At 41.4% G+C, this 27,602-nt stretch overlaps 1 protein-coding gene across 3 annotated transcripts in view; it reads left to right on the top strand.

The window, feature by feature from the left end:
- Window positions 1-27,602, top strand: part of GAB1 (GRB2 associated binding protein 1) — a 136,283-nt gene that overhangs the window by 53,166 nt on the left and 55,515 nt on the right. For all 3 annotated transcript variants that reach the window (XM_088445784.1, XM_088445782.1, XM_088445785.1), the window contains exons 2-3: window positions 19,558-19,852; window positions 27,087-27,303. In XM_088445784.1, the coding sequence (XP_088301910.1) occupies window positions 19,558-19,852; window positions 27,087-27,303 (512 nt within the window). The remainder of the gene's footprint in view (window positions 1-19,557; window positions 19,853-27,086; window positions 27,304-27,602) is intronic.

Raw genomic sequence — 27,602 nt, 5'->3', positions numbered from 1 at the left:
GCGTGGCATAATGTGTGGCCTAACCTGAATGGGCTCTGTGTGGGGGCAAATGTATGTTATTTACCTCTGGGGCAGCCCTTTTAAGATCTTCCTATGTGGCCCACAAAGTTCTAGTTACGCACTTGCATGCAAACACAAAGGGCTGACTAATATATATAGTCACTTTTTAAAAGGGACTATATCGCTGCTATATTGTTCCGTGTGTGGATATTGGCCACTGCGCGCTCCTGTGGTATCGTATATCTCCTCCAGATCTTACTTGCTGCACAAGAGATCTGGTGATGCGTACCGTCATGTCGGGCAGCAGATCATTCTGTGTGTGGGGACCGCCTGACATGTCGGCCATCGAATCGGCCGTCGCGTCGCAAGGTGCATATCGCACCTTGTATGGGGGGCCTTAACTCTGGATTTAATATAAACTTGCATGAGTTATAAAGTTTGACACTAAAGCTGGCCACACACATAGTGATATTTTACACTATTTGGCCGATTTCGACAAATTGTGGTGACAAAGTGTGTAAATTATGCCAAAATCGTGAGTACTCACTATAGCGATGCAATGCGCGTCCCCGTTGGTCGCACATCGCATCGTCAGATCTGCCGTGCTGTAGGGCAGATCTGACAATCCAGGAAAGCAATGAACTGTGAAAGTCTGGATGCAGGAGACATCGTATGAAGATTGGACACCAAATCGTGTGGAGATCGTGTGTAGAGCTGCCGGGGAGAGTTTCAAGGGAATTCGTACACATCGGCTGATCGTGAGCACATCGCTATATTTGTGGGCACCTTTAAGGTGCGTTCACACGTAACTATTTTGTAACCACCGATTTTCTGTTGGATTTTCCCTTGAAAAAGTGAACGATTTTTTGAAGTGTAATGAACGATTTTTTGAACGATGAACAAAGAATGTTCCTTCCCTTAATGAAAATTGTCATGTTTGCTAAAATAGACGATGAACGATAAGTACAAACGGGAGTCTGCATTTGTGATCATCGTTCATCATTATAACTCCTAAACTGAACAATTTATTTTTTACGATAACTACGTCGTTATCGACAAATCTTTAAAAAAATCGTTGTGTGTATGCACCTAAGTTCAAACTTAGGCAAAAACCTAATCCTGGTCAAACTACACCACCATGCCAAATTCGGTGGAGCTAGGTCCAAAACTGTGGTCAGACAGACATGCTTTTTCATTATATAGATTTCCATTTCCTTCATCCAATTTTAACTTTTATATGCTTGGTTCATTTTATGTGTCTTGGGTAAAGGAGGGTGGTAGTCCTCCCTTAGTCAATCCCTGCCACCTTCAGCGACTGCCCCTGGGACTTGTTGGGCATTGTATAGCAGACCTTGAGAGCAAACTGTAGCCTGTTGAACGCATAGGAGTACTCTGATGGTATGCGTGGTATGAACACCCACTCCCCCCGAGCGCAGCTATTGAAAACAGTGGCCTCTATGATGTTCCTGTGGAGGGCCTTTACTTGCGGAGTTTGGATGGGTTGAGGTTCCGCTACAAAATCACTGGAACCCCCACTTTGAGGGGAAGATTGTGTGCTAGGAGAGTTGAGGGTGTTGAGGAACTTTATGGGACAGTGGACCACATCATCCATTTGCACTACTGAGTCCACTGACCAGTAGTTCAAAGGGGCAGAAATGGAGTACAGAAGTAGAATGTCGTTAATGATGGTAGGGTGCCATTCTTGGGGGTCTGAATGGCACACTCGCACAGCCAGTCTATGGATTTGTTTTTGGATATCTACAGTATCGGGGTACATCCTGGCTTTGAAGTCAGCTAGGGTCTTCACTACTGTGCCTAGGTCTGAAGGGATGGTCACCTTTTTCCTCTGACTCTGGATACTCTCCGTCCCCTCTTTTGAGCAGGAGTTTGGAGAATTGCCCAGTAGAGACATTGCCACTCAAGTGGACCCTCATGCTTCCTGAGAGAGAATTTCTAGATGAGGGGCCACAGATACGACGCCTCGATGCACAACTTAACTTCGTCAGCTCGAGTTCACATCTGTACTACTGGCAGAGTCTGGCGGAAGTCTCCAGCCAGCAGCATGGTGACACCACCCCATCACTCCATAGTTTCCCTTGATGTCTTTGAGGGTTCTGCTCGGTGCCACAAAAAACCCTTTGTGCACCATGGTACTCTCGTCCCAGATGATGAGCTTACAGTCCCAAAGTACTTGGGGTTATAAAGCAATATGGCCCATCACCACATTTTACCCCTTTTCAGCCCCTTAGGAGTCAAATTTTGAAAAATCCTTGCTTAGTGGTTGCTTAGGTCATGGAAGATGAATATACTCCCTAAACTTCATGTTTCTAGGTTCAGGGGTCTGGGCTGGGCGGTGATGAGTTAGTGAGTCAGGACATTTTGTTTTTTATATATTAAGATAAAAAAAGGACAGACTAGATGGGCCAAGTGGTTCTTATCTGCAGTCAAATTCTATGTTTCTAAGATGAGCAGAATATATTTTTTTACATAAAAGGCTGTTTAATTGTCCTGTCATTGATTAGCTTAGATATAAAATGCTGCCAATTTGCTTGTTCGGTATTGCTTTACTACTGTTCCTTTCTAAATACTTTAGTAAACAGATTAGTGAGTGGATGGCACTACTGCATTAGGATGTCAGGGAATTAAAGTAATGGCCTGTACTGCGAAACCACACAATGATGACCTCATCTCATTAGCTGATTGAATCCAGCCAGGCTGGTACAAGTTCAGGTCTTACAGATGACCTAATGTGAAAACAATATACACACAGTGGGGAACGCTGCTGGCTGACTGAGTGTGAAAAGCAGCCTAATAGTGTTGCTCAGCATTTGTGTACATTTATGGGGGGGGAAATTGCCTCTTTTTAAATTTGGACGCTAATTGTAGCAGGGTTTAGTGACCGATTCTGATTACTACATGCAGTAGTGCAGAGAAGCGGTAACTGCAGCGCTTACTGTGCACAGTTACCATTTTACACCATATTGCCTATGTACTAAATCTTGGAGAGAGAATCCGCTCCTGTCAGTTTACAGGCTGACTTTGAAATATAACAGTTAGGAGCTGATTGATTGGTACCTTTTTCTCCGTTCACTTTATCTCTCTCCAAGCTTTAGTATATAGACCCTGAAGTCTTGACGAAAAGAGAGTACTTTACTTTTTCTAGAATTGGGGTGTCATACATGTAAATTGTTCATTTTGAGATTTGCCAACTAGGAAAAGCTGGTGGGTTAGACATCACACCTCATGAACTGCTGCATTCAGGGGAAGGTGAATAAAAACTTTACTCCCCTCCCTACACTCGCCGTTGGAGCACACATGGTCACTTGCACGTCCCCACCAGCCATATTTTTCTATAGTGCAGACCAGGGAGGGAGCTGGGTCGGATTCCCTGACTAGACTACTTTTTAGCTGTCCTTAGTTACCTAGGAAACCTGTTACAGGACAGCCGCTAAACACAACTGTTATTTATAATGAAAGAAGGTAATTCTGCAAGTGTAATAAATGTTTGGTACCTTTTTTAAAGTCTGCGGTAAAATGACAAAAGACACAACCTTGCCAGGTCTGCTCAGGCTTTCACAACATTCCCTGGCATTGCCTGTAGCATCCTTCTAGCACAATGTGTTATCTGAATTATAGACTTCTAATGGACAACTGGACCTAGTCTGTTCTTGGAAAGTAAAGTGTGGCCTCAGAGTGCGAGGGAGAGCAATTGTTGGGAGTAATATGAGGACCCAGGCACATGTGCGCACACAGTTATGTGGTAGGAGCTTGTCATGAAAAAGCATTACATAGTCTTCACCACTGGCCTGCATTCAGTGCCTCAGACTGATGCTCACAGTACGGGGTCCCTTGCTGCTGTGCTCTCTTGTCAGGCCTGGCTCCTGCTGAGTGTCGGTAGGAGCTAAGTGGGAGCTAGCAGACTGTAAATACATGCAGGCAAACAGTAGGGGGTTACTGGCCAATGGTGGATCTCCCAACAGAGAGTCCTGAGGTTTGGTCTCCAGACGCCACCCCCTAACAACCCCATCACTCCCCCCCCAAGCATCTCCCCATATCGGCTGGGTACACATCGCTCAGTGTGTACCCAGCTTAAGAGGTGAAATCCAGGAGGCAGGGACATTTACGCAATACAGACTGTGTAACTGCATCAGGTGTAAAAAGCGGCACACTGCCTGTAGTGCACAGCCATTTACACAAACTGTATGTATACTGTCTGCACCATGTGAAGATGTGGCAGCGACTCCCCTCTAGACACCCCCTGGCAGCTGGCGTCGGGAGGCTAATGCTTCCATGGCCTCCAGGAGTTACCCCACTTTAACTGGCCATAATTAGATTTCACTGCAGGAAGGAACACAAGGCCTGATCAGCTAATACGCACGCAATCGGCCGATTGTTGCATACTGCGCATGAGGCTGCGACGGTACTCTATTGTACCGATGGTTTCTCAGTCTTGCTAAACATTACGGATGTGTGTATGGTAAAGTAGGCGTTCTTATGTAGTGCAGCGGCAGCATTGCAATCTCAATGAATTAGCATACTATCGCAGTTGAACATCGTTTGCATTCGCAGTTTAGTTCTGTAGTAAATCAGGCCCACAGTCACCACAGAGAGCATGGGAACTGAACTCGCAAGGTTAGTAGGAGCTGAGCATGATTTCTGGACACACCCTGTCTGGGATTACTACCACTCCGGACAGATGTACAAAGTAATCCAGATCTCTTACGATCTCCCTTCCACCAGCTTAATGCAATTCAGCATACATTCTGTGTAATGAAGCGCACACACCCTGTAATGCAACAAACATGCCCTGTAATGGAACACACATCTTCGATAAATCAGCACACTTCCTTGAGCACAAAATCACCTGTAATTCATCTTATATCCTTGGACGCCAGCCATTTTCCTGTAGCACCCAATCTCTTTATTCTTCTGCCCAGTGTTTCCTCCAGAGGATGATGATGTCATTTTTGGGTAGCAAACACCCAGTAGAGTCTCAGAGTGATTGCTAAATTCTTCAGGGAATCATGGAGATCACCACATTGTCAGGGAGTCTCCGTGACATTCACTGATAGTCAGCTAGTGTGAGTTAATGCCTCCAGTGTTAGAGCCAAAACATATTAAATAATTATAGTGTTGTCAGATTTCAAACATACAGATATCAAATCAACATTTGGCCAGTGAAATGAGCAAATCTCGTTTATGTAATTTGAATATTTCTTGTATCTACCTTTTCTATTTTTAGAATTGTTTTGGATTCATTATATTCGACTTCATCAATCTGATCATTGTTATTGAGGCTCAAGTGTCATAAAAGTCAGTCAATTAAAAATGATTGCTACCGTCTGCCTTTTAAGTAATCTGGCGTGATTCTGGGGGGAAGGGAGGGTTCAGAGGAGTGGCCCATATTTATTTTCTATATGTTGGGAGAGGCAGTTCATTAATAAGAGGTTGTTGTTTTATAAATAGTATTGATTTTCATCTCCATTAAATGGAGAAAATATTCTCTGCCTTTTAGATTTAGGTGTGTGTCTTGGACATGCTTACTTTTTCAGGTAAATCTAAATAAGACAGTACAACCCAGTATACAGATTGTTATGAAAATGGAATCGCCAAGCAATACATTTTCAAGGTTGCATCTTTGAGGAGGTATTCAAATTTGGATTTCAAAATACCTACTGCAAAGTTACATGCAAGTATTCACAACAGAAAAAATGGAGGTTGAGTGGTTAACCAAGCGTCTATTCTTTGAAATCTATTGCAAATGCACCTAATATGGTAAAACCATGTATGCTCAACAGAAACTGTATTTAATGCCGGCGGCTGAATAGCCGCCAGATCAAATACCGACAGCGGAACCCCGACGGACCTAATGCCCGACTGGGGTTGGTAAGTAACCTAACCCTCCCTCCCCCAACCATAACCCTCCCTTAGTTGTGCCTAACCCTAATCTCCCCCCTTGTTAGTGCCTAAACCCCCTCCCCCCCCCCCAGTGTTGCCTAACCCCCCCTTTCCCTACCCTAACCCTCCCGGGGGGTGCCTAACCCGAAGTCCCCCCGGGGGTCCCGTCGGGCTGCCTGCTCCACACGTTATGTAAACTGCTAAGTGTTAAAACTAGTAATAGCGTCTTACAGACATACAGTGGTGTTTGAAAGTTTGGGAACCCTTCAGAATTTTCCATATTTCCTGCTGAAATTTGGCCTAAAACTACCTCAGATTTTCACACAAGTCCTAAAAGTAGATAATGAGACTCAAATCAAACACATGAGACAAATTAGACGTGCTCATTTTTTTTTTTATTGAGGAAAATGTCCAATATCGCACATACGTATCTGTGAGTGGCAAAACCAATGTCTATATAAGCATGCCATTAGCTATGTATATAAATATTGTTTGTGTGAAAGTATGCAAGTAGTGTTGATGTTAGAGTACAGGCTAATATAATGTTTTTACTTTTTTTAATTTATTTATTTATTTTTGCAGAAAAGGTATTTTATTTAAGTTATTATCTTCTATTCCTAAAGCAGGGCTGGACAAATGCGAGGAGCCAGGAAGCCAATGCATCAGAAATTACTTGTAGTACTTAACTTTTCTTTTTTTTTTTTTATTGATTTAATATATAAAGTGTGTGGATCATCATGAGCATATATACTACCTATACCCTCCATACCTCAGCTGCTGTTAATTATTATATTTTTGTGAAACCATACCATTGTCATAGTCTACATACTCCTAGATTGCATGAATCAAGACTGTATTTGTGATTTAGAAACCAATGCATTTCATACTGTTGTACATTTAACAGATGCTGACATTTATAAAATGACCCAAATGAACAGGGCCAGAGTTTGCAAGTATGGAGTCAGTGTAATATTCCTCTGTTACGTCCATCATTTTCCTATAAAACGACTATTAGAGCCAACACTTGATTTAAAGTTTGTGCATTGCTGGGGAGAAGAGCTGACTTTTTTCCATCAATCTCCCCTCTAGCTGCAAGAGGGAAAAGTAAACCCCCAACCTCCCATGCATTAAATCATACTAGATGATTGCAGCCACTGTTATTTCCACTTCCATTGTGTCTCCTTCCTGTTGGTCAAAGGTTATTAGGATGGGGTACTGCATGGAGATGGGAAGCTTACAGGAAAGAAAATCAGCCCTGCACGTTAAAACTACCTTCACTTATAGACAGGACACCATTTCATGTTTCTGCTGAGAAACAAAGGTAATTTGCTTCCCCCCTCTGTGTTTGCAGTTATTATTTCAAAGGAAAAGAAAGTCCATGCTGGGGATGATGCTGGTGCCGTGTAATATGTGCTTTTCAGACCAGCACTTCCAATGTCCTGTTGCGTGAATGGAGCTGTTTTTCTTCTCTCCCCGTCTAACTCGATTGCTGCCAGGGATGTGGCGATGCAATGGTTTTAAAGCCTTTCTTGCTGGGTCTCCTCTGCTAAGAGCAACGGATGTGTCCTTATTGAACGAATGCAAATTTGACAATAGATAACAATTAATATCCCAGATAACTGGCTTAGCTGGAAAACAGAGCTGTTGAATGGGCTCCACCCTTGCTTTGTATTCCTGATTCTCTGCCGTGGTGTGGTATGGGATTGTGGTATGTCTTTTTTTTTCTTTTCGTTTTTCTTCTTGCTTTGTTTCTTTTTGTTAAAGCTGTTTTCTAGTTTTTAACATTTTTAGCTTTTAACATTCATTTACCAGATTTGCTGTATGGACACACAATTGTTTTCTACTATTGCAGGTCACATTCCTGTGTTGGGATGTTGTTGTTTCGCAGAGCATCTTGAATTGTGAACGTTCTCTATCCTCTGTTCTGTTTCAGTAGTGTTCCTTTAATGTGTAGTTTTGTGGTGTCCTAATATTGCAGTGGTGTATTGTGTCCATGGATTTAATGAAGTGTTCCTGAATAATGGTTACTACTATTAAAGCAATTCAGTCTGGCATGTAATGAGACTGAGGAAGTAACACTTACTTTGGATATGAATTTGCATGTGCAACTGACGTGCTTAGCTCAATTTTGTTGCATGTATTGCTTTTTTGTAATTATTAATTCATTTCATTTGCCTACAACTAGATTTATGGTTGGGATACTTTCCAAATTGACTTGAAATCTAGCTGCAGTTTTTTCCCAGCAGGCTGCTAACACATGAAGGTGAATGACACACTGATCATTTTTGTTGTACATTGTTGCACAAGTGCTTTTCATGATATAATCGCATCCTAAAACAAAATGTAACTCCCATTTATGTAGGTAGATCCTATCATTTACAACTGCTGAGAAAAAGTTGCATGCCTACAAAACCATTGAACCTGGAAGCATTCAGAAAGCTGTTCCAACAAGTACCTTTCAGGGGATAGCTCCAACATGCAAACAGGGTTCTTTGTTTAATTACCTCACTGGCTTCTTATGCCACTACTGTTATACTAGATCAGTAGCCCCTTATCCTAAAAGAGTGAAAACCTTAATACTCTGTGACCACCTAAAGATCACACTGCCAGAATATTCTTTGCTTACTTTTGTAAACCCCTTAAGATTGTATGGGCCCCATTTATAAACGAACATAAAAACCAGCGTCAATTTTCGTTTAGTATCACTGTGATACAAACGACAGTGCCACTAGTAATTATTAATACTACCCCTCCGGCGGGTTTAGCAAAGTCCTAACGCTGCCAGCAACGGGGCTCCAGTGTTATGCACATGCGTGACAGTCCATCTGCACATGTGTATGACACGTGAACCCGGCAGTGCCTGGAAGGCTTCACTGAAGATGGTGAGAGCGATGCTGTGAAAACAGCAGTAATCTAAGATTACTGCTGTTTATTAAATGCAGAGAAGTGGCATAACCCCTTTAGCGAGTGCTAAAGGGGTTATGTTTCGTTAGTAAATGGAGCCCTGTATCTGGTATGAGGTGCATGAGTACACAACAAAATTATAAAAGAAAAAGATCTACATCTTCTCCACGGAATCGGTATGAAATACTGGCAGTTGGGATCCTGGCGGTCAGAATCCCAACACCGGGATCCCGACAGGGTTAACATACCGACACTTGTTTTTCGGTATACTAACCCTCCCCCTTTCCCTACCCTAAGCCTCCCTCTTTGGTGCCTAACCCTAACCCCACCATTGTCTGAACCTAATCTCCCCTTCCTGCACCCTAACCCTCCCCCCACCCCTTTACTTATTTGCGGCATCCCGGCGGTAGGGATGCCGACATCGGGATTCTGTCCGGCGTCGGTAATGTAAGCGTTGGCATCCTGACCGCTGAGATGCTGAACGCACACCTTCTCCACTCCTGCACAGTACTTGGGTTGTGTCAATGAAAATATAAACATCTCCTTGCTAGTGGTCGTCATCCCAAACCTATTCCCCTTCTTTTATCAGGCAGGTGCTGATCTTCAGTTACAGGGACTAGGCATAAGCACAACTCTTAAGCAGTTATTCACTCCACAGGTGTTACGTGTTACTCAGAGCTGCTACTCACGCTGACTCTGCAACTCTCCATATATGATGCTCTTATTTTTTTATTTCTTTCACATAGCAGAACTTTTATTTAGTAATCACAGCTCTCACTTAGGGGGTGGGATATACAAAGTAACGCATCCACGATATGGTACATCCCGCCACTTACCGGGGTCATACTGGTGTTCATTACAGGTCATTCCATGCCAAATCATCACAACTTCCAACCCGACAGTCTCAGATTTTCATGAAATATGGTAGGATGATAGACGGTATAAAGTAACTTGCATATGTAAAATTTGAGTCCTCAGTGATACACGGTGTTCATGCTACAGGATTGCAAACATTACCAAAAATTTAAAATGTGTGCTTGTAAGGTCAACTAAAACCAATCTACCTTTGCTTCTAATTGTGGCAGAACTTTCATGTTGGTCTTGTTTTGAAGCTAAGGGACCAGAGTTTTCATAAAAAATTGTTTTATATTTAAATATTGACTTTTACATTACAAGGTCACATGATGTAACCTTTGACCTTGAATATCTAAAAAAAAGTGCATGTTTAATTTTTTTGTAGATAATGTATGTTATACACTTAAATACTATTTCTGTTTGGTATAAGTTTCATTTTGGGAAGCCTTTGGGAACAGGAGTAAAAAAAAATATTAAGTATGTCAGTTGAACCCTTCTTACACTAACAATGCAACTGGCAAGTTTAGACTTGTCTTGTGTCTCGCGCTGTGTTCTAGGGATAACCATCGGTCGGCTTCCATCGATGGTGCCATCGGTGATACCCACCAATGGTACAATAACAATCTATGGTGAACCATCGATGGTTTGCACCACTCAGTCTGGCTGCAGCTACTGCATTGTGAACTAGTGATACATGACAGGCTTGCCTTCGGGAGGGGCAGCCAGGTCGGCATAATGGGGGGCGTGGCGTGGCTATGGATATTACCCAGCATTAGAAAGTGCTGCAGTAACCACGCGATCGCGTAATTTTGGCCCAGAGATGACTGGCATTGTGAAGCAGGTGGCGAGGCCATGATGAAGCAATTCGGCATGCTGTGGGGCATTGTGTCGGAGCTGCAAGAGGGTTTCAGGCAGCCGGCTGGGAGACTTGCTTGGGGGGAGGGGCGGAGCCACCAGATTTTCGTGAGGCTCCCAGTCGTTTTGGGAGAGTAGGCAAGTATGATACAAGGGACTAAGGGCCTGATTCAGACCCACTCGCGAGCGGCTGTCCGCTCGCAAGTGGGTCGATGTTATGGACTGAGCATGCGCACGACGGAGGAAGCACCGTCGTGCGCATGCGCCAGACGCGACGAGCGAAGGAAAGTCCTTCGCTCGTTGTGTCCGATCAAAGGGGGCGTGCTGTCAATGTTGATTGACAGCACGCCCCCTTTGGTGGGCGTGCCGGGGCGTGCCTCCCTGACGGGGGCGTTCCCACGGGAACGCCTCCCGTCAGAAGCCGGCCCACTGACATCACTAGTGATGTCAGTGGGAGTGATTTTGGCTCTGATAGAGCCAAAATCACTCCGGAGCTTGCGGTTGAAAACCTCAACCGCAGGCTCCGGCTCGCAAATGGGTGGTGACCCACAGCTATACGAGCGTCCAGGAGGACGCTCCATGAAAATGGAGCCCGGCCCTCATTCAGAGCGTGCGCTCTGCTCAGAGCGTACGGCTCTGAATGAGGGCCTAAGACAGTTTTTATCTCAGAGGTTCCCAAACTCTGTCCTCAGGGCACCCTAACAGTCCAGGTTTTAAGGATATTCATACTTGACCACAGTCTGATTTAACAGCCTGTGCTCAAACATGGATATCTCGAAAACCTGAACTGTTGGGGTGCCTTGAGGACTGTGTTTGGGAACTTCTGGTTTATCTAATACAGTTTATCAGTGAATAGTGGCAGTTTGATTAAGAGCGTGACAAATGGATAAGAATTACATTAGGACTCGGGGCCTAATTCAGACCCGCTCGCTAGCGCTGAGCGCTCGCAAGAGAGTTGATGTTGGCCCAGTGCACATGCGCACGATAGAGGTGGCTCCGTCATGCGCGAGACCCGGATAGCTCTGGGTCTCGCTACAAAGAGGGCGTGCTGTCGATGGTGAGTGACAGCACGCCCCCTTTGGTGGGCGTGGCTTCCCAGACGGAGGCGTTCCCATGGGAACCCCTACCGTCTGGGGCCGGCCCCACTGACATCACAAGTGATGTCAGTGGGAGCTCTGATAGAGCCGAAAGCACTCCAGGGCTTGCGGCAACGAGACCCTACCACACGGGTCTCGTCGCAAGCCCGATGGTCGCGATGGTCTTGACCATCGCGACCATCTTCCTGTCCGCTCGCTATAGCTGTGGGTGGTCACCCACAGCTATACAAGCGGCCAGGAGGCCGCTCTAAAATTAAGAAGGACGGCCCAGATTCAGAGCGAGCGCTCTGTCAGAGCGTCCGGCTCTGAATCAGGGCCTCAGTGCTGCAACCAATTTGATATTAAAGGATAGTAGCAGTAGGAAACAATTAAGGAAGTTGCTACCATGGATGATTAAAATACAGCCACATGTCAATAGTGACCAAATGATTTGTGATAACTGTAAAACAAATTAAAAAGGGATTCTTTAACTGCTGAGGAAGGACCAAACACATAAATTGTTCAGAAAAGTGACACAAGTGGCAACATGCAGGACTGAATTAGCTTTGCAGTCATTGAATGAAAGTTTAAGCAGTGTGGGAGCATCATCTATCAAGAGGAAAAGAATGAAATAATAAAACTATTGCAAAAGGAAAGATGTAAAAATTGCAGAAGTTATAAAAAAGGATATATTCAATATTCCAGCTATGCCTGATTGTTTTCTACGGCTGCTGTGTCCTTTAATATAAATTGGGTTGCAGCACTGAGTCTTGATGTACTTTTTATTCATTTGTCACACTCTTGATCAAACTACCACTATTCACTGATAAACTGTATTAGGTAAAGTGTCTAAGTCCCTTCTATCACTAGTTCACAATGCAGAAGCTGCAGCGAGACTGAGAAGAACACAGTAGGGATGGCCATCGACCATCAATAGTTTACAAATATCAGTTGTTTACTACCGATGGTTGATGGTTTTGCCATTGATGGCAGTGAGCCAGTTCTTTTCTGCCAGCGGTGGCAAAGTGGAAACCGATGTTTTTTTGTAATATTTATGAACCAGAGCTTAGCCCTTCCCCCTGACTGTCTGCTAAGCCCCACCTCCTGGTTTTTTTTTGTTTGTTTTTTTTATTAGCCCGCGGCTTGCCAGACACCCGTCAGCAGTGGCCATAGAGTGGTGCAAGCCATCTATGGTTCACCATAGATTGATATTGTACCATCAATGGTTATCATCGATGGTGACCATCGATTGAAGACCATCGATGGCCATCCCTAGAACACAGAGAGAGACACTACAAAACAAGTCTGAACTTGCCATTTGCAGGGTTAGTGCAAGAAGGGATCAACTGCAGTACTTAATAATTTTTTACTGCTATTCCCAAAGGCTTCCCAAAATTAAACTTGTACCAAAGAGAGATTGTATTTAATGCTGGCCACACACACAGCGATATTTTACCCGATCTGGCCGATTCTGACACATTGGAATGACAGATCGTGTAAAATATGGCCAAATTGAGAGTAAATTGTGAGTCCCCACTCTCAATCACGATGCGATGCGAGTTCCCGCTGGTCGCACATCGCATCGTCTGATCTACCGTGCAGTAGGGCAGATCTGACAATCTAGGACACGATGCACTGTGGAAGTCTAGATGCAGGAGAGATCGTTTGAAGATTGGACACCAAATCGTGTGGAGATCGTGTGCAGATCTGCACACGAGTTTCAAGGGAAATCATACACATTGGCTCATTATACACATCGGCTCATCGTGAGCACATCGCTATGTCTATGGCTAGCTTAAGTGTATAACATACATTATCTACAAAAAAATTAAACATGCACTTTTTTAGATATTCAAGGTCAAAGGTTCCATCATGTGACCTTTAAATATAAAAGTCAATATTTAAATATAAAACTATTTTTTATGAAAACTCTGGTCCCTTAGCTTCAAAACAAGACCAACATGAAAGTTCTACCACAATTAGAAGCAAAGATATGATTGGTTTTAGTTGACCTTACAAGCATAAATATAAAATTTTTGGTAATGTTTGCAATCCTGTAGCATGAACACTGTGTATCACTGAGGGCTAAAATTTTACATATGTAAGTTACTTTATACCGTCTATCATCCTACCAAATGTCATGAAAATCTGAGACAGTCAGGTTGAAAAGTTACTTTTTTGTGATGATTTGGCATGGAAAGACCCTTACACCAGAATGTACCTAGAAATGCGATTAAAATTACAAAGGACAGCTCTCCCAATAAGAGCTGTATTTTGTGATGGAGGCACTTCCAGCTTTAATACCCATAAATCCCTCTGCACATGCAATGTCGCGTAGAAATCTGACTGGATCCCTCCCAGAAGAATTACAGTAACAAGTCCATAGGCTTCTATTGGGTAACAATGGCATTACCCATCGGGTCCAAGCTCTGGAAAGTATAGCATAGTACATACTAACCAGGGGGGAGATATATCAAACCTTCAAGAGAGATAAATTGGAGAAGTTGCCCATAGCAACCAGCTTCTACCTCATTTTACAGACTGTGCTAGACAAATGGCAGAAGTTGATTGGTTGCTATGAGCAACTTCTCCGCTATAAAGCTCCCCCTATAAGTCTGCTAGCTAAACCTGGCCTAATGAATATTGCAGTTGTGATGGATACAACTGTATGGAAGGAGATGTTTCAAACCTTGGAGAGAAAGTGGAGAAGTTGCCCATAGCAACCAATCGGCTATGAGCAATTTCTCCACTTTATCCCTTTCAAAGGTTTCATACAGTTCCCCTTCAGCCTTCTGTGCAGCACTTCCTCTCATTGTAGTTCCTCTGCTTTTTCTGCCCTCCCTCAGGAGGGCTTCACCCCTCTTTTCCCCTGATATGGGGCTTCAAACTTCCTAGTTAATTTAACCATGCTGCCTCTGCAGTCACCCCCTCCCCCCTTTTCTGGATGATGGGGGCTTTTGCATGTGGGGATTCTCTCCCTCTTAACCATACTGTTAGAAGTATTATTTATACATGGGGTACAATGGAGACCATTGCCAAACTTCCTTTTATTGGAAGTCCCATCAAATTGACCCAAAGATCAGACAAAGCTCTAGTAAATCACCAATAATGCAACAGCTTCAATCAGGAATCTAACATTTACTGCATGGACATAAATCTGTAGAGTTCATGACCCTGCCAGTAGAATAGTGTGGCTTTCATTAAATTGTAGCCAGATGAAAACCCCTTTCCAAAACTTTGCAGTAAGAGTTAGGTTGGCAAAGTCCTATCTGAACAAATTGCACCTATTAGAACTGTATTCTCGAGATGAGACCAAAGTGGGCACACCCTATCCATTGCCTTGCACGATGGCGGAGGAATGGTGCTTTGGATTTGTGTGGTAGTCAAAGGACCTGGTCACCTCACAGCCATTGAATCCACAGTAAATGCCTTTTTCATACCAGAATTTCTGGAGTTAAAGGGGAGTAGAGGTGAAGTACACTATCAATTCCACAGTTAAATGGCTGAAAAAGAAAAGAATCCAGAAACAAATGTCCTCCAAACATCAGTGAACTGAAGCATTTTTCTGACCCTACAACATGACCCTTTACACCTTAGGAAAACTGCTGTGTAACTTCCCATTTCATTTACTACATGTATAGTAAGTTGTATGGGAAGCTTACTGTTTTTGTTTTTTTCCAGACTGTCTGACCATTTGATCAGATGATGAAACAATTTAATTCCATGTATGGATCTGAACAATTAGATTTTATCCTGAAAATGGCCCAATGACTGTCGGGATCGCGTGGTGCGACCAACCAATACATCAAAGGATGAATTTGGGTGTACACACTCTTTGTTTTGATCCACTGTGCATCGTTGGATAGGTCAATATATTGTATACTTACCCAACTTACCGTATGTCTTTTATTTATTACATAGATTATTTTTATTTTTTAAGCAATTGTAAGTGAAAATAAACAGTTGTGTATATATTGGATGATCCCCCTTTTTAAAATTATATTTGCTTTTTGCACATTCATTGCTATGATCATAACTTTTCATTTGTTTACACAGCTATTCTAAAGTTAGTTTCAACAGCACAAAACTAGCAAGTGGTGACAATAGTTCAAAAACAGGAAATGTTATCCAAATGTGCATACAGAACAGATGATCAGGATGGTGGTCAGTGGAGTGGAAACTTCCATTCAGCCTGTTTTTTCCTTATTTTGTTCGGTTACATATCAATTTTACTTCCTGGAAAACAATTTCCTAAAGTGCTAATTAACTTATATTTAAAGTTTTAACTGTCTTCATTGTAAACCATTTTCCCTATTTCAAATAAAACATATTTTTTGGTTTGAAAATCCTATGAAGAAATGCTTTTACTACTTATATTTAATCATGACTTTATATTGTGTTCTGTAATAGTGACTTATTTAAATGTTTTTAAAACTTAAATGGCTGTAACTTGACTGTGTATGTAATATTTTTACTATATATGTACGCTTGGATGGGCATAAATATGCAGTTAAATTGAGGCAGCTGTCCAAGGCAGTGTGTTTTTTGCCATTCTAGTCAGACCCCATTTTATGTTTTTCAAGGTTCCCGTTCAGTGCTGGAGCCCGGCTGCAGGCGCCTCCATTGTCTCCCATAGTTCTGCCCTAGTTCCAAGCTAATTGGAGTAAAATCATTGGAAAAATTTACGGTTTCCCCAAATTTCAGGTTTAAATAATGGAAGACAATATCCTGTTCCTTGCTGCTGCCCATTATATACTTATTAAATAGTTTTTACCAGTTTATTAAATCATTACACATGGTGGACTTTCCATGACAATTACATCTGCATCATAAAATTATAGGGATAATTTAGGACAAAAATTTCTAATTTCTCACCTAGAGCCGTCTTCAATTTGAGCGGACCTGCGATACTTTTGCGCCTCCCGGACTTTTCACCTACATCGCGTGTTATGCAGGCGGAAAAGTATCGTGCGTGTTCCTGCGTATCCCCGTATTCGATTTGAAAGTACGAGAAAATGGGACCCGGGGAAAATTAAACAAGTGGAAAGTACTGTCACATTTGGGGAAATCAGCCTGACACCCCCCAAAAGATGCTCTGACATGGGGGTTAGCTATGGTTACCCCCGATTTGGCTTGCTGAAGGTATTTGGTGTTTTTAAACTGGCTCAATAGCTGCTAAATAGCGTTTTTGTATAAGTGGTGCAGAATAGTATTCAGGAGGTTTTTTTGCAGAAAATAACTTATCCCAGCAAATTTGGGTACTTGAAAATGGGGGCCAGCATATTTTACAGTTGTTAAAGTTAAGTTTAAAAAAAATGTGAAAAACCCACCTGCCGCAAGCACCTGCAATGAAAAAAACACCTGGGGAATACTTGGGGACCCCCCAGAGTCAAGTTCACTAGTTTTTAACTTTGTCCCCCAACATTTTTTTTTCGCCCCCAAATTGAAAGTGTTTTTTTTTTTTTTTTTTTTGAAGCAGTTTACCTTTGGGGGACTGTCTGAGGGCTGCACGGGGGTTCCCACAACGTTGCACCCCAAAACCCCAATTCTGCACTTTTTTCCGCCTGCTATTCATAGGCTAAACTTTTCCGCCTATTACATTGCATTGACTTTCCGCCTAGGCAGAAAGTCTTTCAAATTGAATACGGCAATACTTTTTCGCCTGGCGAAATGACGTCATCTGTGAAACTTTTTTCGCCGATTCTGGTTTTTCGTCTCAAATTGAATACGTGCCCTAGTTTTATATTTGCATTACTTTTTGTCGCAGTAATATTGTGGGTGGGATGTATCAAACATCACATATTGCATGCGATACACCCGGCCACTTACAGCATGCATAGCAGCGTTTATTAACGCCATATGCATGTACAATTGCTTTTATTTTTTTTATCTTGGAATTTAAATTTTTTGACACACGGTTGGAAGGCCAGCACCTTACAGTCATCTACAATAATTAGTAAGAAAGCTGCAGGTGACCTTGGGGTCCATTTACTAAGCATATAGATAGACAGTTACAAGGTCAACAATGCCTGTCTCACATCTGGTGTCTATCAAGACATTGTCAACCTTTTAACTGTCTTTTGTACTACACCTGGAAACATATTTGTGTTGAACTTGTCAGATAAATGGTACTTTTTAAAACTTTATATAATGTTTTTATGCTTTTTAAATGTATTCTAATAACATGAGTAGGCAAAATATTTTGTTGCAGTTAAGAATGGGTTAAATCCAAAAATAGAAGTGCTGTAAGAATGTGAGAGATTCTCCAATTACAAAGAGTAATTTATGTGGTGTTTTGTTCAGTCTGACAAAGCAGAGGCACTTTTGTACTATGATTAGCATGGCTGCTGATGTCAGTGTGCTTGTCTGGCATTAAGCTTTATGCTACTACTGAACTCTTCTTTGTACTCACAGCCAGAGGACCTTTGTATTTCCCCTATTAAAGTGCACAGTTAGTGATTTGCTTTTTCCCTCATTCTAGTTTAATCTGTGCCAGGCCAAATGAGTGACTCATTATTGTTGGGGGGGAAAAGAAAAACACAGAGTAGCAGGTGCTTATGTACTAAACAGCAGTGTGCTTATGCACTAGGCAAAGCAATTAGACATCTGAGAAAAACACAAAGCCATAAACAGTCATTTTGATGAGTAATCCAAACTATTCCGACATTATTTTTTGGAGAAGGGGAAGTTGAGGATGTGTTGAAAAGGATGACTATTTAGTAATGTTAGTGACATCTTTGCACTCTGACACTAATTTAAAACTTATTGCTGTGATGCAATCCTAGGATTTTATGTGGGACGTTTTTATGTAAAGTTCTAAAAATAAGAGCTTAGAATTTGCTTCTGTAACAGCGTTTTGTTTAAAATCTCATTCATATGTACTTATTGTTTTGTGCCGTAGCTGGGCTGAGTCACAAAGCATAACGCATTGTGTAAAATACCGCTTTTCTGTGGTGTTGACCAGTACATGAACAATTGCGTTGCCTTTATTGTTATTGCAGTGTACATTCACGGACTAAGGTGCTGTAAAGTAGTCCACAATTTGTAACTTCAGCAGTGCTAATGTTTAAAAAGAAAGGGGTTACATGCCATAGACCCTTGCATTTCTGCCACTGGTACCCCCAGTTGCTGCTGATAGCAGGTATGAAAGTCTTGAGGAGACTTTGGAGTATACACACTACTCTCAGCATTTATTAATATAGTAGATTTGTGAGCAGTCTGGCATTGCACAGTTTACTCTATTCACAACCATTCCATACAGCTGTTTCACACTTTACCAGACGTTTTGGTATGACAACTTAAAGATGTCTATTAAATTGAATTCATTTCACTTTACACAGTGTGTTCTTGTTTTTCTCTCAAACTTATGGTGGCCCAAGAGTATATGTGAATATGTTTAAAATGCGTTCGGTTTGAAACGTAAATTTTGTTTTTAAGCAGTCTTGTACCCATGAACAGTCATGCCATATTAATGGTTTAGGAGGCCACATGTGACATTCTAGGCTCATATTTGGTTCTAAACACCGAAAGCATAGGCTGAACTACTCTAATTAGGAGAGTCTTTGAAATTGGTAACAAGGAAATTGGTACGAGGAAAAAATGCTTTAAATATATGTAACTGTGCGTTATTAATGGAAGAACAATGAAACTTCTTAATTTTTCTCTATTCTTGACTTGAAATCACAGGTCTAAGAGCAGTTGGGTCTCAATATATGATCAGTTTTACATTATGCATTAAACTAGCAACGTACAAGTTGATTTGTGTAAAATATTAACTACCAAAAAGTCCATCTTGGCTCTAACGGTTCTGATTGTGTCTATTTATGCTTTTACCAATGTTAAACTATTCTCTCAGTAGAGGATTTGGTACTTAATATTAGCAAGTATAATGTTCAGCAGATTTACTGATCATTCACAACTAGTGTAGCATAATAGAAGATTAATCACATCCTATTTTTTTTTTTCCTAGGCATGGAAGCGGAGATGGTTCATCCTACGCAGCGGACGTCTAACGGGAGATCCCGATGTGCTAGAATACTATAAGAATGACCATGCAAAGAAGCCTATTCGTATTATTGACTTGAACCTGTGTGAACAAGTTGATGCTGGACTGGTATTCCCAAAAAAAGAATTTGAACATAGTTATATTTTTGATATAAAAACCATTGACCGTATCTTTTATTTGGTGGCTGAAAGTGAAGAGGAAATGAATAAGTGGGTTCGGAACATATGTGACATCTGTGGATTCAATCCAACTGAAGAAGGTAAGTCTTTGCCCAATAAACGATGGAGACTGCACCCCCAGTCTAATTACCTTGTAGAAAGCACACACCGTGTACAGTGACGAGAGGCACACTAGAGAAAATCAGTGGGAATGATATGGTTTTCTGCAAATGGAGAAAAAAGTGTCTGATCTAACAAAGGCTATAAAAATAAATCAAGTGCAGATTTAGTTAGAATTGGAACAATGTGAAAAAAAAAAAAAAAAAATTCAGGCTACAACAAATTGTCAATATTGTATATAGTTCACATTTGATTTGTTTAGTATTTGCTCTTTTAACTGTAAAATGTCCTTTTAAAGGAAACCTACAGATTTCCTAAATGGCAGCTGTTTTACGGTTTTGTTTTTTAATGGAGAAATGCAGTGGTCGACCAGATTATGCAGAAACAATGGTATTATGTTCAAATGCCAATTATATTTAGCTGCTCTGACCTAAAACAAACCTGTAGCACAACAGTGTTATACAGCAGCAAAACCACAGAAACCTAAAACATAATAGATTTTTTTTTTCCAATATGTGAAACCTAAAGATGTGACAAAGTACAGTTAGTAAGTAATAGAGGGAGTAATTGCTTTTGTTGGCTAGCAATGTATAGAGACAATTGAATACAAAGTTCTGTTAAAGCTTATAGGGGTCTATTTACTACGCTGTATTAGGAAATAAAGTGAACGGTGATAAGGTACCAGCCAATGAGCTCCTAACTGCCATGTCACAGGCTGTGTTGGAAAATTACAGTTAGGAGCTGATTGGCTGGTACCTTATCACTGTTCACTTTATCTCCTAATACAGCTTAGTAAATAGACCCCATAGACATAGACACGTGTTTGGCACCAGTCTGCTCCCTTTTGTGGCAATCCCATATCGCTTCATATTTGAAAACGTTGAAGAAACAGGTCTGTGCCAGGGTGAGCCACTGACAGTGCCATATTCATTTTGCCCATGCTGGGCTGTTCTTTTAAAACAGGTTTTAAAATTCTGTCCTCCCAAAACCTGTCAATCACTTACTCAGACCTTTTAGAGTTGCTTTTGGCTCTATGCACCACATTACTTTTTCCTATTTAGGGCAAACGATTCAAGGTTAAACCTGTGTTAACTGACAATCTGGAGTATTTTCACAGCAAGGAAGAGCAGCAGGATAATAACTGATAAAACATATGTCAATGGGCAATAAATTCATAATACATGTTTGTTTTGCCCCTGACTAGCAGTTGGTTAGGACATCCATGATAAACATCAATTCAGAAATATGTAAGTCCCCATTCCGCCAGCAGTAAATACAGAGATATATTTAAAGGAATTTCTTTTTTAATAAATATGTTCGCACATAAAATAAATGATTGTAGCTATTTGCAGAAAAACATTGGCATTTAAAGGCTGTCAATTAGGTGCATCCTCTGATGTTTTGTGCTAAAATGTCTGTTCTAATATAGGCATATTCTGTGTGTCCAGTGAATATCATTATCATGGACTGTTCTTCTCCTTCCTGGTGCTCTGAAGATGGTGGTATTGAAGAACTGTAAACTTTCCCCCAGAATGCAAATGTGCCTATTTTATCTCCCCCCTATATACATCAGTGGATGACAACATCCACATTTGTGGAACCGGAAAGCTCACTGTCCCTACATTTTTATGAGATGCTGGGTCTGGCTGGAAATTCTAAGCCCTGCCAACTATCGTTAGGACCACCATCGTCAATATTTCTTTTTTCTAAAAAAAATACTAATTTAAGCCTTTTTATATAGGATTTCTTAGTTTTAAGAGACTAAGGACATATTGGGCCTTTATTGTATGGGTCTCTTACATTTTAATCTCATTTGTTTGGTCAAAACATTTTTGCGGATATGATGACAGGAACAGATGGTGTCTCATTGAAAGTATAGTCCAAATTGCAAACGATCATAAACCCATTCATGAATGTCTCAGAGAATGAGCCATCTGGGATCCCAATGAACTTCTATAGGAACTGTGTTTGTTTCTTTGATAAAGGTTTTCTGTCTCTCAGAAGCTGTGAGATGAGCAGTACTTTTTTTTTTTTTAATTTCAATCTTACTATTGTGGATAGTTGTGCAGCCAACAGATCTTGTGCAGCGGATGATGGGAAACAATACTTACATTTTCCTGTAGGAGATTTCTGGTTAGGGGTCACAGTGCAGGCATTTTTCTATGTAGTCTCTAATCCCTTTTGTTAAACTTCCCACTGTCTGGGCAGATAAGATGTTTGAGGTGCATGAAGAGTCATGTAGAAGACTGTGCCCTTTTTCTACTGCTGCTTCCTATGTTAAAAATTCTAGAAGGCTTTGCGATGAAGCTAGCTATCAGTGCAGGCATCAGCTATAGGTGATAGAGATGCGTTTCTGTTGTGGCCTTTTTTCAATCTCTATTTCTGTGTAGGGCAGGATTCTATTTATTATGAGCACATGTAGGGGGATGCAGTTGGCATCCCGGCGGTCTGGATTCTGGAGCTTAGAATCTCGGCGCCAGAATTCCCGACAGCTGGCATTTCCGATGGTAAGTGTTAGGGGGAAGGTTAGGCACTAGGAGGAGAGTTAGGGTTAGACTGCAAGAGCGGATGGTTATGGTTGGGCTGCGGAGGTGGGGGTTAGGCTGCGGAAGGTGACAGGGTTAGGCTGCAAGAGTGGAGGGTTATGGTTGGGCTGCGGGGAGGGGGGGAGGGTTAGTCTGCGGAAGGGGAGAGTTAAGGGGCCTATCCATTAGCAGATCTTTCTGAAAGACAAAAGATTTATCTCTTGAAAATTCCTGGGGCTGCTGTGACAGATATCGGTCATGTACATGACAGATTTTTGCAAACGACGATCGATATTGCATGACCTCATTCTGGGAGTGGATTTTTTTTTTTAGGTTTCTAGTCATTTTCATTAAAAAAACGTTCGTTGTTTACCGCGACAGATAGTTCTAATATCTGCCAGCGATAAACGATAATTGACCAACATGTTGGAGAGACAAAAGACCTAATTTGTCGGCCGCGGGAGTGCGCATTTTTATCGTTCAGAGCCTATCCATTAGCAGATAAATTGAACGACTGAACGATAAATCGTTCATCGTTCAAATGTATCTGCTAATGGATATGCCCCTTTAGGGGTTAGGCTTCAGGGGGTGGGGAGGGTTAGGGTACTCGCCTAGTTGGTTCGGGATTCTGACTGTCGGGATGCCGCTGTCAGTATTGCGGCTCTGACCGCCTGTGTCCTGTACCCAATCCCATATAAGTATGTCCTGGTTATACTATAGAAGGATAATGCCCTCCTACTGTATTATGACACATGTACTGCGGTATCTGGTTAAACTAACTTGTTTCTCTGCAGAAGTGCAGAATCTGATCAGGGAGAGGCTGCCATCTTGGGCACTCTGAGAAACATCTAGAAGAATCTATCTAATTGGTGATCTGTATGTCACATTTGAGGTGCATTCATTTTCATGCCGTGTTCATGTTCAATGTTTTTACACAATGAGATTTTTTTTTTTTCTCCTTTTAACCTAAGAAAATGATGTACATCAAGTTTACACATATACTTAACATACTGTAAGTTTTAAGTTAATAACAGCCTTTATGCTTCTGCTTGAAGAAATAGACATTGGTCTATTTGTGCTTCAGTCTTCATTCTTTGCAACCACTATTGTTGTCACACGTGAAGCGTACAGCTGTCTGCTGACAGGTTACAATTACAGTGACATTCCGTACCACTCTGTTTTTAGTAAATAATATGCTTTAAAGGACAACTAAACCTAAAATATAGTTTGTTTAGTGACTTTTCAAATCCCATTCAGATGACAGCGCTTTAATATAGTACCATTGTTCACAGAACATGTAAACTTTTATGCTTTGTGTTGTGAAGTTATCAGAAGACTAGGAAACTAAGTAACCTAATGGTATGAAATTGTTTCAATTTCATGTTGTTTGAGACTGGCTGTGGGTTTTTTTTTTTTTATGGTGTCATTAAGTTGCTCTGATTTGCTTTGTTTTTAATTATTAAATGGAATGGGTTGTCTAGTCCATACTAAAGTTCTTTAAAAATGACTACATTACATTGCGAGTGCATTGGCGGGTTTGTACACCCCATGTCTGTGAACGACATCTCAAGTCGGCCATGCAGCAGAGCCGATGCCATTATATCTGAAATATAAATTTGTGAATCTGGCTGTGTGTACGGGCAACCCACCGACCACCCATACACTTGCTGCAGGGACCGCCAACACGAACATCTCAACTAGGCAGGCAAATTTGATTACCCAAAAATTGTGATGTCAGCCCAGACACATCGAGACGCCGTCCTAGCGGAGATTGGTAAACTATACAAGTTTACCAATTGGCCGCTAGGACGGCGGTTTGGTTTGCTGACTGATCAGTAATCCTAGTGTGTACCCAGGATTACTCTCCATCTCATAGTATTTACTAAAAAATTATTGGTAATCTTATCATTGTACTGTAAAAGTCAATATGCAGTCAAGATGTTGCCGTTCAGCGTGTCCACATTCACAATATTGACAGCAGAAGGACAACACTGATGATGTCAACGTTCAAACATCATTAATGTCGACATCTGCAAAATGCCAACATCAAATGTCTGTCTCTCTCTCGAGGCGAATATACAATCTTAGCACATTGAGGTCCTTGGTCTGAACCTATGCAGCACAGAACACACTCAGGGCGGACACTCAGATTTCTGATCCTTGACCTATAAAATTAGGACAGTAGTTAAGCTTTTATTGTTGGTTTTTAAAACCATTTAAGAATCATATAGTCTAATATAATGAACCCACACAAAATTGATATACTGTTAATATTGATTAAATAAGCTATATACATGTTTGAACATTCTTAATGCTTACATGTATACAATTATATAACCAGGTAAAACCATGTGAAAGAGCCAATTAGCATGAAACTTGAGGCGCCTGCCGTTATTGAAACCAAATTGCTGGCAATTTCAGATTTTGTTTGACTGTAAGCTTGTTTACCCTTTGTGCTGTCCATTGTAGATTTTGGTTTGTGGTATTCGCATCTGAAAAGTTAGTGTCTTAATTCAGCATAAGCTTTTAATGCACTTCTGCACATAATACTGATGACAAAAATTAGACTTACAGGGCTATAGTGTCCTGGTTATCATTATGTTTGCTTTTTAAAGATGGTCAGAAAGCAAATGTGATACCAGTGTTCTGGCAATGACCCAGTTATGAATGAGTAAGAAATAATATTATACCATTTGCCATATTTGCGTCCATTAGAGCATGTGGGTGGGTGCCATCTCTGCCTTCTCACTGAAATGTGTTGGTGTGCATTATTGCTATTTGCGGGTACTCTTCATCTGTTATGAGTACTGATGACATAATCATTTGAAAGATAAGCTTTCTTTTCACTTCTATAGTTTTTTTTTTTTACCCCATTTAGTGGCCCAATATTTTACATTTGTTTTGCTTGCTACTTATGTACTAGAAAACAAGTTTTGGGTTTAGGCTTTCTGTCCATTTTTCAGCTTCAATCTCTGCTACATTTTCCTTTTCAAATGATCTCATCCACAATGGATTTTGAGTAGGGTCTAGTTTCAACAACTAGCACTTGTTTGCTCACCCTCTTATGCCATTTTATTACCTCCAATATTTTATTTTACCACATCACATTGGTTGTCTTTATTCTAATGCTGGGTACACACTGGAGCGATGTTGGATTGATTTGCCGTTTCGTAGTGACAAATAGCCTACATCGCTCAGTGCGTGTGGGTGATTGCTCGCTCCCGCGGTCGCTAGCAGCAGCCGCTAGGTTTGATGTGCTGCACCTCAGACCTAGCGATAATACTAGGGACCTGTGGTGTGCTAATAAAGGAATAGTGATTGTTCCTTCCTTCATTACCTCGTTCTAGTTTGTACAGGCAATCCCCGCTCAAGGGCATTCGTTCCGATGTCTGAATGAATGCCTGTCGCTCCAGTGTATACCCATCTTTTACACATTTCTTACCATATGTTTTTATGTTCTAGAAAAGGTAGTTTTTGGCCTAATTTGTTTGCTTCTATTTAAGAAGACCATTTAATCGTCTTCAATCTTCAAAGCTTCTGTAAACATTGAGATCATATCGGGATGGCAATAACAAGGGCAGCGAGTAGGAAAACTTTTATTTAAGTTCTGCTGTTTTTTGTTTTTTTAATCTATTAAATTACACATTTAAATTTATTTTTTTTTTTTTCTCTATTTGAAACTTTTTTTCTTTTTTAAACAAATGGAGTTCAGCCTTTAGGGAGCGGAGTATCTTAGCAAATTGCTACAGTAACTGAATTTTTATCTTTTCAGATATGCAGGTCTGTTTACAAATATTAGTTTGAATCCTACATGAAGAGGGTGACTTTTTACAATAGTTTATGCTAGATGGCTTTTGCTAAACCCCAATAAGTACAGTATAGGCATCTCCTGTTTTAAGAAGCAATCGCATTTACAGTACTTTTGTTTAATGGGTTATTACAAGAAAAAGGTCTATGATCCTGTTGTCTGGTATAATGCCAGCTTTGCAAAAGAACAAAGATTTGTAGTCTGCTAGGTAAAGTATAATGTTACGGTATGTTTATAAGCAAAATCCACTTTTGTCTTACATATGTACATATATTTCTTACACTGCTATCTAACCGTTTTTTTAGTCTCCTTTCTATTCTGTATGACTAGTCTGCTATTCCCATATTGTTTTTGGTAACTTATAGGTAAAGTTTATTCAATAATTAAAGCGTCCAATCAAATGGAACAACACTGAAAAGAGGGGTTGGGTACAGCATGCCTGCGCTCGGGGTCCCGGCAGTCAAAATCCTGATGCCGACATCCCAATAGGGTTAAGATACCGACAGCTATCGCTAAGTATCTTAATCATTCTCCTAAACCTAACCCTCCCTTCCCCGCACCCTAAACCTAACTTCCACCCTAATTCTAACCAGAATACTTACCGTCGGGATGACGGTGCCGGGATTCTGACAGGTCTCTGGATTCTGGCGCCGGCGTCACGACAGCTGATATTGTGACCGCATCCCGAAAAAAGAATGGAGTGTAATTTTATAGCAGATCCTTGTTGCAGGCTGTTTAGGCTTACTAGAATAGGATTTCCAGATTCATTACAGTTTTGCATATACTAATTTGATCATGACATGGGGCTCATTAACAAATTTTAGTTAGTAAGATGAATGAATGGCAACCTCTTGTATACATTCTATGTATTTGCTTTTGCAGATGTGAAACCTCATGGTGTTCCTGTGCAGGCCCCAACTGAGATTCCTATGGCTGCAAGTTCCGAATTCTCCACTCAGACAGTGTCACACCATGGTCCACTCCCTCCACCCTACCAGCTCCTCAATATACCACCCTTAGAATCTGCAAACAGCCAGGAAGATCCCCAGGACTATCTGCTGTTAATCAACTGCCAAAGCAAGAAACCAGAGCCGTCAAGGTAAATGTTTCTGAATTGTTAGTTAGGTAGCAGCGTTATCAGTTCTGCTGTGACGGAATGTGATGTTTCTACTTCAGGGTCCATAGGGGTCCACAGGGTGACCTTGGGGGTATAGCTGGATCCTCGGGCACCACGGAGTTAAAGCTTTTAGCTGCTCCCAGGATGCACTTGGGTCCAACCTCCCCTATACCCCGCCCCCGAGCCACAGGCACCTCAGTTTTAGATGGTGCCCGGCCGGAGTCGGGTCACCCTGCGGGGTGGGCTGCAGGAGCAGCCCCCTAAAGCTTTTAATTTTTTAT

This window comes from Taudactylus pleione, unplaced genomic scaffold (assembly GCF_031769625.1).
Source record: "Taudactylus pleione unplaced genomic scaffold, aTauple2 ptg000389l, whole genome shotgun sequence".
Lineage (NCBI taxonomy): Eukaryota > Metazoa > Chordata > Amphibia > Anura > Myobatrachidae > Taudactylus > Taudactylus pleione.
This window is presented reverse-complemented; position numbering and strand designations above follow the sequence as displayed.